The 12,054-nt window shown below is 37.4% G+C and overlaps 1 protein-coding gene across 3 annotated transcripts in view; it reads left to right on the top strand.

Moving 5' to 3' along the window:
• PARG (poly(ADP-ribose) glycohydrolase) overlaps positions 1-12,054 on the top strand; it is a 98,816-nt gene that overhangs the window by 48,689 nt on the left and 38,073 nt on the right. For all 3 annotated transcript variants that reach the window (XM_080926856.1, XM_080926855.1, XM_080926857.1), the window contains exons 10-11: positions 4,990-5,069; positions 9,228-9,288. In XM_080926856.1, the coding sequence (XP_080782982.1) occupies positions 4,990-5,069; positions 9,228-9,288 (141 nt within the window). The remainder of the gene's footprint in view (positions 1-4,989; positions 5,070-9,227; positions 9,289-12,054) is intronic.

Here is a 12,054-nt window from a genome sequence, read left to right as displayed (position 1 = left end):
CTGCCTCCGGAGTGCTGGGACTAAAGACATGTGCCACCACTGCCAAGCTCCACTTACCAGGTTTTTAAAGCAAATGAAAATATGAAATTACTTAAATGTAAGAATACTCTCAGGTCACCCTAATTCTCAAGTTATATTAAGGGCTCTCAAACACTAAGACATGAATGAGAGTTTCTGTTACACAGACACTCTGTACTGTCAAACCCAAGGGGAGTGTTAGCAATTGAAAACGTTACCAGTGTAAGAGAATCTCCTTTAAAGTCACATGTCTGGCAAACAGGACAGTACCCTTGCCATACCATGTGCTTTTCAGTGCCAAGAATCCCTTATTCTTACACTTACGTAGAAATTGTCTTTTTTTTAACCGTGTAGCTTTCTGGACTGCTCTCTATGTGGTTTTTATTCCTCCTTCAAGATTCAGTTCAGAGATCAAAGATAAAGTTTTTAGTTATCTCTGACTCTGTCTGGATAGGATTCTTGAGCACTCCGTACCTGCCTCTGCTTGTGAGGTGGTGTGTTTTAATGACCCTAACCTAACAAATGACAAGAATGAGTTCCTAACCACTGACGTGTCTGTTATGGCTTACTGTCCTCTCTGGAAATTTCTAGGCAGGGAAGTTTGTATAGGAATGAGGTTTTGGAGAACATATGACTCACCTGTAGAAGTGAGACTTGAACACTGTCTTCCGCTCAGGCCTGGTGTTTTTCATGTCTGACTACCAGCAGAATACTCTGAGAATGCTGAAGAAATGAATGGCAAAACAAAGTTCCCCTTTCCCTATACTTCTAGGAGATCAAGTACAATAAGCTGTTCATTAAACTAATTGTGTACTATTTCCTTCCCTTCCTCTCTCTTTCCCTCCCTCCTCCCTTCCTTGCTGGAGAGAGAGAGAGAGAGAGAGAGAGAGAGAGAGAGAGAGAGAGAGAGAGAATGAAAATGAGAATGTGTGTATTCAGTCTCAGTGAGATATGCGTAGCTACTTGAGTGAATATGAAAAATGGTAAAAGTATGCAGTGGGAGGCTGACGTCAATAAATTGAATAAGCCTTCCTTCTTTTATTTATTGTTGTGTTCTTCCAGGCCTGCTTAGTTATGTTAAATACCTGTGACCTTTTCCCCTGCTTGCCTTTCTTAGCCTGAACATTTATATAAAGGCTTCCAATGTGATTAGCATTGATGCTTCTGAAATCACATGGAAACTAGATGGTCAGAGATAAATTGTGGGTCTCAGCAGTGGGCAGCCCAGGAGGCTTTTACATCTGCCTCTTCCCTGAATTGAAAATGCCACTGGGGCCATATGGCAGAGTGCCTCACAAAGGAGGACTTTCTGGCTCGATCCCATATTATCACTTGCTTCTGTTTTAAAGTGGAGGCTATAGTTCTTAGGACTTGATTTACTATATACCAGTGGGGTTGAGTCTTATTTTGAAGAGGTGTGTGTGTGTGTAGTCTAATTCCAGTGATGTTTTATAGCATTTCCACTCATGAGGAGATTTTAGTTAACCATGTTTCTCTATAAGTATCGAAGGAAAAACACATTAATGAATATCTGACCCTTTACTGACTTCTTCCCTTGACAATGCAAAATGTTTTATTAAGAAAAAGTTAGATTGCCTGACTAGCATTTTTTTCTGTTGGCTTTTAAAAACAATCTGTAATTATTATGTAGTGAAGTGTATAAATGTCTTCTCTACATGAGCAAGGATTATTATGGCCTAGTTTAATGTACAAATTTGTATACATGTTGCTGACTGAAAAATGCATGTCAGCCCTATATATCCAGAACTTTGAAAAATCTGTACTAGAAAAAAAGGTGTTGGAAGTTTTAATCGGATGATACTTGATAACTGCCAGTCCCCCACCCCCACTTTCTCCTTGTCTGCCTGCCTACCTGCCTGACTGTCTGTCTGCCTGCCTGACTGTCTGTCTGCCTGACTGTCTGTCTGTCTGTCTGCCTGCCTGACTGACTGTCTGTGTTTGTGTTAATCTGACATTCTGTATCCAAGCCCAGGTCTCTCAGCCTCACTCTTCACTTTCTGCTTCTCTCAGTCCCTTTGTCTTCCTTTTTCTTTACTCCCAAGGCTCTGTCCTCAGATTGCATACATTCTCATGATAACATTTTTCATGTCCATTTCCAATGAATTTTGCTATTATTACATAATACAAAAAGAATAATTTTATTTGGGTGGTACTGTCACCAAGATTTTAATTCTATTTCTCCTGATTGACTGTACTACATACACTCATGCATGCACACATGCACACATGCGCATGCAGAGTTCCTTCTAGGCTCCATGAGAAAATGAGAAATTCGGAGCATAATGGTGCACATCTTTCATCTTAGCACTCTGAGGCAGAGGCAGGTGGATGTCTTTGAGTTCGAGGCCAATCTGGTCTACAGAGCAAGTTCCGGGCTAGCGGGCTATATATGAAGGAGGACCACGACGATAGTGGGGATAGGCTGATGGGATGGCTCAGCAAGAAATACCCGTCACATAATCCTGCTACCTGAATTCTATCCTGATTCCATGCTCGATGGGAAGAACTGGCTTCTAGAAGTTGTCCTCTGACCCCTACATGTGCACCAAGACACTTGTGCAGTTGTACATGTGTGCACACACAGAACAATACTTTTTTAAAAAAGAAACTGACATTAACATTAAAAAATAATCTCAGAAAGCTTATTTGGCTACACAGCACTTTGAAATTTGACTTGGAATGGCAAATAAATGTAATATATTCAAAAACTGTTTGATTTATGTCACTAAGTCTTATAATTGGGAATATTTTGCTTGGGTGGTTGGATGGTTGAGACAGTGTCATATAGCTCAAACTAGCCTTGAACTCACTAGCTGAGGTTAACCTTGAACTCTTATTTTCATGCAGTGCTAAATGCTAGGATGAACTGCCATGCACTGCCATGCCCACCTCTGTAAAATAAAATGTTACACTCATTTGTAGTGATAATGGTGGTCATATAATGTTTTAGAAAATTCCATGTTGCCAGGATAATAAGCATCATTTCCCAGGGAGCTCCTAAGGTGAATAATTTACGATTATGGGTATGAAGTATGAAGGCTTTTATGTGATTTTACAAGTAGCTGACCATATAGGGGATATTTTCCCTTTGGGGGAATTATTCATTAAGGCAATAGTCATTTTTTTCCTCTTAATGTGATAGTCAAATTAAAGACCTTCTCCCTTAGTTGAATTGTATAGTACATCTGTTTGTCCCTAAAGGAGAAAAAGACAGTGCTGTGTTCCCCAGTCATACTCCTTTTTTTCTATTAAGTAGTAGTTTCAGTGAGGGATTTTTGCATGGAGGCAGGTCAAGGTATTATTCATTTAGTAAATCGTATTTATTGGTGTAGGATGTTTAATTAAACTGTCCTGCCTGTGACTTCTTCATTTGTACTGTCACTTTTATTTAAACAGATTCTGTTCTACTTAACATTTTGCAGAAGAAATCAAGCTGAAACTTTCACTTTTTCAGTCTCTCTTTTAGTTTCCAGTTAGATATAACCATATTCGTGTTAAGTATTTTAGAACAACAAATCTGAAGTGAGTTACCTTATAGATATTGTCAAACTGTTTTTTAAAGTAGAGCATATGTTAGGTTAAAATACTGAACAGTACTGGCATTTCTCTTAGGTGATGATTATATAAATTGTTTCTTTAGAACCTGACTCTGAATTCAGATCCTTCTACACAAATTTTTGCTGTATTCTCTTCCCATTTTCTAGGTTGTTCTGTGAGTTGCCTTGCCCCTTGCCACACTTACATAAGATTGTTCTTCTAATCATGAAAAATGGTGCCCATTTTACCACTTACTAGAGAAGACTTTTACTCAGAGGCTTTCTGGATATAAAAAGCAGAGTGTATGACTAGGGGCAGAGAATCTTCATTATTTGTAACCACTGAATCTTCACATGATTTTCAAATGCCTTTGGAAAGCTAGGTCTTAGGCCCAAAAGTGTGCTTTTGTGTGAAATCTTATAATGAACTACTTACTCAGTTCATATGCTTCTAAAGCCCTGAATTTCTTTCCTTCAGATAAATTGAATTACATGTTAACAATAACAGTGCCATTACAAGGAAAACAGAATTAAACCATGCAAATCAGGGTTGCTGGACACTGCAACACAGAAAAGGCTTGGGTTTTGTTGCCAAGCAAAGGATCTGTATTAACTCAGAGAGCTACAGCAAAACATCACAGGCTTGGTGACTGAAACAACAAAGTTTAGTTTTTTTGACAGTTTGGGAGCTAGACATCCCACACCAAGGTGCTAGTGGTTCAGTTTGAAGTGAGGGTTCTTGATGTCTTGTAGACCGGGCCTTCTCCCTGTCTCACGTGCTGTCTCTTCTTATGAGGACCCTAAGACTAGGATTTAGACTCTTGTCTAACTCAGCCTTTTCCTCTGCATATAGGCCTTATTTCCAAATAGAGCCTTGATGATTTTTGAATTCAACACAGGAATAATGGGAAGACAGAAACATCCAGTCCAGGACAGAAGCTCTTTAATTACCAGAGACTACTCCTTCTGTTCCCAGTGTCTCATCAGAGCTGTCTGTGGCTTGACTCTCATACTTACCTTACTTTATCACACTCAGGATGATGATTTTTCTGAGATGTCATTTGTTAAGTTACATAATTGCTTAGCAATATTATGCATTATAAATAGTGCTTGCCATAAAGACATTAACTGTGGCCCTAATGAACACCAGGTACAAGACAGTGCTGTGTTCTTGGAGGAGAAGGTGGAGGAAGAGCACCACTGCTGGCTCAGGGGATGTGGAGGAGGCTGTTTACAGCCAGGTCAAGTTCTTTCAGGATGTTCTTCGAATCCACGCTGCTTTGCTGGCTCTCCAGAGTTCCAGAACTGCCTTCTGCAGGAATTCGATTTTAGTGTTTGATTAAAAACAGAGACTTGGTGTTTGTGAATCACAAAGGCGTTTTATTTTAACCCTTTTTCTTTTGACCTCTTTCAGGTTGTTTGAAGGACGTTCTTCAAGGAAACCAGAGAAACTGAAAACACTCTTCTGCTACTTTCGAAGAGTAACAGAGAAAAGTAAATTCCTTTCATTCATAACTATAATTTTTCTTGCCGATGGTAAAAATTCAAATCAAATAACCTGAGTTATATTTTATATTTTGAAGTATAATTTGCTTGTTCAAACTTATTTTGATAGTAACAATTGAATATAATATTCTAGATTTTATACTGTTTATATGTAGATATAAATGTGTACTATAATATCAGAAATTAGACCTGTGTTCTTTGTGATACATACCCAAGGTTTGTTGTGACTCAGAATGGCTTAAAAAGAGTGCATTGACCAAAAAAATACATTTAGGATGCTTTTTTATTTAAAGAAGCATTAGCTAGCTTAATGTTTGTAGATCAAGTCATTTGCTTTTCCTTTTGTTCCTCCTTTTCTGCCCCACTGTTCTAGTGTGATTTATATAACTTTGATAAATACCAAAACAAAGGCAGCCTGGGGAGGAGGTTATTTTAGCTTACACTTCAGGTCACAGGTCATCACTAGGGAAATCAAAGCAGAAAGGGAACCTACGCCTGCTTACTTACACAGCCCAGCCTACCTGGTCAAGGATAGTGCTGTCTGGAGTAGGCCAGGCCCTCCCCAGTCAGTCACAAAGCTAGTCTCTCACAGACACAGCAACAGACAAATTTGACCTGGACAATTCCCCAGCTAAGATTTCTTCTTCCAGGGTGACTCTCTTTGTGTCAAGTTGACAACAAAAACTGACCAGCACATCAACTATGTGCTTGTAGAGTTTTTATGAGATAAGTTATATTTAGTGTGCATATATCTCTTTCTCTGTGGGACCTTACTGTTTTTACTTTGTTGAAACAGATTCCCATCCATGAGATAGAAGTGTAGTTATAATTACTCTATAGGGTAGCTGGAGGTACTGAGCAGAGGATACATGCTTACTACGTTAACTTTACCAGTAGGTAGATTTTCTTACAAGATGAAGAACACCAGATTGGCTGAGTGTTCTATCTATTCTGTTCTATAGTTCTATTACAGTCAAATGAAATGAGCTTTCTTCCTTTCTAGTTCTTCAGCTTGTAGTATTGTCTTAAATCACATTTTGAAATCATTCTAAGATCCATTTACCTCTTTAAGTACAATGTTGCTAAATATTGGTCAAGTTTTCAAAAAGAAGTCTGGCGAAGAAGATTTTGATATTTAAGAGAAAAACTATATTCGTTCTTAATAAAATAATGTTTACAGCTTACTTAGTTTTACACCCTGTACTGAAATGTTAAAGAATTCAGGCTTATAAAAACACAATTAAATTAGAATTTGCAATGATTGACTTAAAATGTGACTTTAGGGCTGGGGTGTTTGTGAAGGGCTGGCAGAGACTTTAGCTTGGTTCCCTATTGCCTGGAGTGAATGCAGGCACTTGTGATCCCTGCATTGCAATGATAGAGACAGGCTATTCCCTATGTTCTCTGGCCAACCTAACCTACTAGGCCAGTAAGAGACCCTGTCTTAAACAGACAAACAGACAACCAAATGAGCAAGTGGATGAATGAATGAATGAATGAATGGAAGTGAGTAATGCCTGAGGAATATCTTTATGTTCTCTCACTTACACACATAAACACAAATACATGAATACATACACACATGCACATATACACATATATGCATGTTCACAGACACATACACAAAAACAGAACTCTTTGTTGAGGTAGGATCTCATTGTGTAGCATAAGCTAGCCTTTAACTCCTAGTCCTCCTGTCCCCACCTTTAAGTGTTAGAATTACAATTAGGTAATTCAGTGTAGTATCAAGCTACTAATTATTTTTACTAACATGTTTTAGATATAAATAAGTAATTGAAAGCTGACTTTTCTATTCTGAGGATCAAATTGTATATTTCTTTTCTAAAAGCTAACTTGCTTTTCTAAGTTTTAAGACCTCATTTATTTTAAGGAAAAAAATCTAAAAGCTTTTTAACTAGAAATATATAAACCCTCTAGAAATATATAAACCATAAGCCTTGGGACTTGTGAAGAAATAAATTATGTAAAAATAAATATATATAAATAAAAAATGTTCTTTTTGCCCCTCCCCTTCTGCATAGTAATTTACTTCTTTGCAGAAATACAGTGTGGTGCTACTGTAGGTCTTGATGTGACTCCAGTGACTGAAGGCAAAAACATGAAGGGGAATGAAAGGCTCGTAGTAAAGGTTCTGGAGTCTACTGTACAGAGAGTTCAGAAATCGATTTAAAGTCCCATAAGGCATTAAACTCCAAGACCCCCGTCTATGGTAGGAAGTGTGTAAGGAGAAGACACTCAGAAGTGTCGACTGTCATGGGGGAGCTGGCACACAGAACTATCACACAGGGTAAATGAGAAGTCAACCTGGCTGTGCAGAAAGGAGATAGTAGAAACGTACACATCTCAACTGTAGTCTTGGATAGAGGAGTGGGAGAATCTTTTGAGAATTTGAACCATAAATTTTAAGTGCCAAGTCTGGAATCCTACCACCAGTATCACCTGCAAAGGCTTGGAACAGGATAGAATCCAATCTCAAGTCAGTGGTACCTCAAATTGAATATAAAAGCACATGCCAATCTTTTTTGGGAAAGTTCTGTTTTAATCCAGACCCAGGCCTTGATAGTTCCACTGTAAAATAGTGTGTTAGTTTCAGAAATGTAATATATAAAAAAACAAAAATAAAAAACCATAGCTTTAGAATGGATAAGATATAATTCTAGCAGGACCTGCTTCTCAATTTTGTTAAACATTTGTATTTAATATTCATGACGAGGACTTCAGGACTGTTAAGATACAATAGTCTTCTGAGTTAAATTTTTTATATAGTTTTGAAATAATGAATCTTACAGGTTAACTGTTTAAAACGTGGTAACTCAGTCACACTGTCAGGGCATTGTAATTACTGTTTATCACAGAGCCATGCCTTCGCTCTCTCTTGCTTTGTCTGTGGTGTTTATCAATTTCTCCGAGTCTCTCTGTGCGTTTATCTTTAAGAATCTAAATGCTATTTTAAGATCTGTGTTAACAAGAAGCCCTGGTTCTAAGCACTGCCCCCTGTGATATTTGAGCTGTTCTTTATGTTCCTGGAGTAAAGAAGTACAGAATTGTCTACGCTGACCTCTCACTGGACTCAGCCCCGTCAGCACTAATAGTTTCTGACGTCTCTTTTGAATGCTTAAAGAGCCTTCCCCTCCAGAAGGAATCTGACATGGCATCAGCCTTTCAGTTTGTTCTTATTTGGTCTGAAGCAGACAACTTACTTCAGGCTAGATGACTTATTTTTTGCTTTTGATTGGGAGAAACACCAACCAAACAAATAACAGTAAATCTAGCCAAAATTTTTTTCTCCAAAATTGTTCACTATCTTACTATTTATTTTAATCCTTTTGAGTCTATTGTTTATTTAAAAACAGACTTTTCCCTATATTCTTTTAATATTTAATTTTAAAAGCAGTTTCCTTAATTACTTTTATTAACACAGTGATTCCTCCTCTAGTAAAGTATCTGTTTATCTGAGCAGGTCTATTGACTAATATGTAAGCCAGTGACATGCTTTAAAATGTCCCTAAGACATTTTACTTCACCATAAAGCACATACATGTAGATCTATTAACTAGTTTTTGAGTATAGGGTTAATTTTTTCTTTGTAAAGAAGTCTATAAACTAGAATTCAGTCATATATATATATGTATGTATGTATGTATGTATATATATGTGTGTATGTATGTGTGTGTATATATATATATATATATATATATATATATATATATATATATATATATATATAGTTTATTCTAAACCAACTTTTCAGTTTTTAAAACATCACCAAAAACTACCAGCTCTCAAGTCATACTATTGTACTATTATTTGTAGTTTTCTTTTGTGAGAAATTATTGTGTTATAGAAGGAGATCCTAATGGTAAGAAGGTAGCATTTTTAGTCACTATCTTAATGTACAGCTGATTCACCATCTGCAAATTCTGTATGTCACAGAATGAACGTCATCTAAAAATGAATTTGAATGAATGATCCTCCTCCCCCCAGGTCTGTGAACATACATGTATGCCACTTTGCCTGACTCTACTTATTTTTATAGGTGTTGTCAATCATATTCTTTTGTTGAGTATATTTAAGGTAAAAATTAATACTTTGTGTGTGTGTCTCTTTTCTTTGTTACTTCTGTAGAACCTACTGGATTGGTGACATTTACAAGACAGAGTCTTGAAGATTTTCCAGAATGGGAAAGGTAATAATAAAAATAACCATCCACCTTAGAATTACAAAGTCTGTTTGATTATGGGAGGATTCTCTTGTACAGCTCTTAGGAAGATAGGTTTCAGTCTCTGATTGCCCTGCATCCAAGGCATTTCCTTCCATAATAGCGTATCCATGGTTCTTATTGTTAGCATGTGTCTTTTAAATAAGATTCTCATCTTCTGGCTTTTTTGAGCCTTCTGACACCTTTGTTTAGATTTTAGGTTTCTGTGTGCCGGTGCTGCTGCTGAGTAGGGACATCAGTGCTCTCTTGGCTCCTGCAGCCAGGGTTTATATTCTAGTGGATTGTCTTCTGGAGGACTGTGCAAGGAAACGTGTCTTTTACTAGGCTTTAGAATTGGCATGTCAGGAATTTTGAGGTTTGATTTTTTCCCCCCTCCTATGTACACAATTGACAGATTTTGTGGATTTCTCACTTGCTACAGTTTTTTTTTTTTTTTTTTTTCATGTATATTATCTGGTAATTCTGAACAGAATAATAGCCAGTTTGATTCAATCCACATTTGTAAGATCTTTAATACTCTGAAATATCAAATACATTTCTTAATCTAGAGCCAGTTTTCAATGATTAAAGAAAATGGGTCAGCTTTTTAAATACAGAAAAGGATACTATGCATGTATTTTAGGTATATATTTCATGTTAAGAAATGTCTCTCTTTTTTTTTTTTCATAGTTTTTAATTTTGTTCACAATTAGTGATAAAGGAGAATGATGCCTGTGCTAGTTAACCTGAAAGGACCTGTCTGCTTAGATGATACTTTGGTCATCAGAGATGGTTATTTATGAGGTCAAAGAACTTCAGAAGACTAAGCACATGATTGAAATGATTCTTAGTAGGGAGGAATGGGAAGAAGAAAACGATGTGAACATGCAGAAGACGTGAGCCAGGACAGATGTACATAGAACCGTGGTGGGTAGAGGTGAGAGGGCCAGGAGCCCCCCAGGATGTCAGTGACCATCCTTTCAGTGATGGGAACCAGACAGGCTCATTGATGTGAAATTCATTATTCTAACTCTATCCACCCCATTGTTAGCTAAGTGTCTGGCACTGCATTTTACCACACTCATCTGTCTTCTGTCCCTTCCCCTGTTCTTTTTCTTTTCTTTTTTTTTTTTTTTTTTCTGGCACTACAGTTGGTGAATCTGATTTGTAAAGTTCCTCAGCATTTGACCTTTTCTCAAACCTTAGAAGTGCTTTCTTGATCTCTACTTTTAACGTTGACATGTGACTGTACTAACTTGTTTTGGATTATAAACTCACCTTTGACATACCTTGATTTCATTGGTTTCTTTTAAATCCAATGTGGTGTCCAGAACTAAACATTTACTGTGTTACCTGTCCAGTCTACAGCAGAGAGGTTTGCTGAGATACAGGAGTCAAGGGATGCAGTGTTTTATTCAAGTTTCAGTTTTTCTCAATATGTCAGTTCCCACTAGCCTGGCACTAAAGTAAAGGGACTGGTAAAAATGCAGGCACTCCAGTGGCTGCTTTTTGAAAGGAACAGTAACAGCCCCTATGTGACATTGATTGTCCTTTAACTCTGATAGGCAAGACTAATGTGGTACCTTTTTGGGGGAGTGTAATTAAATTCTGTCTCCCAGACTCCATAGAAGCAGGAAAGTACAGTTACAGGGGGAGGATGGAGGAGAGAGGGTTGTTAGTACTCCCAAGGGCACTGGACTGTGCTGCCCTTTCCTCAGTCTGTTTCTGCCACGTTCCAGTTAGCCCTTCAGTTGTCGGCAGGTACCTTACCCAGGCTTGGTTAATCACAGAGAGCTGTAGTCTATGTCCTTGATTCCTGTGGCATGAGCGCAGGGTATTTTCAGAGACTAAAAGTGGGAGAACTGCTAGGGCATTAAAGGGTGTGTCAAACCATTTCTTAATCCCAGTGAGACTGGTGCACATGGTTACCAACTCCAGTGTTGGAGAAATGTTGCCAACCATAGTATTTGCTGATTGACAGCTCACAGGTTTCTAGATCATGTCTCTTTGTCTTTTCAGTTATATCTTCATAGGCAGTGTTACCTCTGAATAAAATGACTGGGAAGCTAGGACCATGAAAGGGAAGTTTAAAAAAAAAAAAAAAAGCCTAGTTTAGTTCCATTCTCAGAAATCAGAAGAGTGAAGGAGAGAAGCAGGCCCTGTAAGTTGTATTCGAACCTGTACACAAATATTATGCACTTGGGCGCGCGCGCACACACACACACACACAAAATATAATAAAGATGCTGTTATACAACAAAACCTATAGACTATACAAAAGATTATTCATCTTTTCTAAAGGCACGATATGCTACTAATGGTTTCAGTGAATGAGAGGCCACTTGGGTTCAAATCTTTACTGCTTTTTATTTACTAGCTTAAGTAAATCTATTAAATGCTTTCTGTATTTTTATTTTCTATCTCTAAAGTGTAAGTTATTTTGATAATTAAATGAGTTAATCCAAATAAAGGTTTTAGAAGTTGTATTAAAGAATCTTACTTTAAACTTATCTGTCAGTTAGGATAGAATTTGGCCACAAATACTTATGGGCTCAAAATTTGAACATTAGTAAATTTTAGCAATAAATAAGGCATTTCTAAATTGTATGTGTGTTGATGTGGGTGTGTGTGTTAGTGTGTGTGTGTTTGTATATGGGGTGTGTATGTGTGTTTGTTGATCACCTACTCCAGAAACATTATAAACATAACTATTTAAGTTAGCTTGGATCTCATCTCTATTATATTCTAATGTAG

The sequence above is a fragment of the Micromys minutus genome (genome assembly GCF_963924665.1).
Source record: "Micromys minutus genome assembly, chromosome: 12".
NCBI lineage: Eukaryota > Metazoa > Chordata > Mammalia > Rodentia > Muridae > Micromys > Micromys minutus.
The sequence above is the reverse complement of the archived record's forward strand: the minus strand, read 5'-3'. Positions and strand labels throughout refer to the sequence as shown.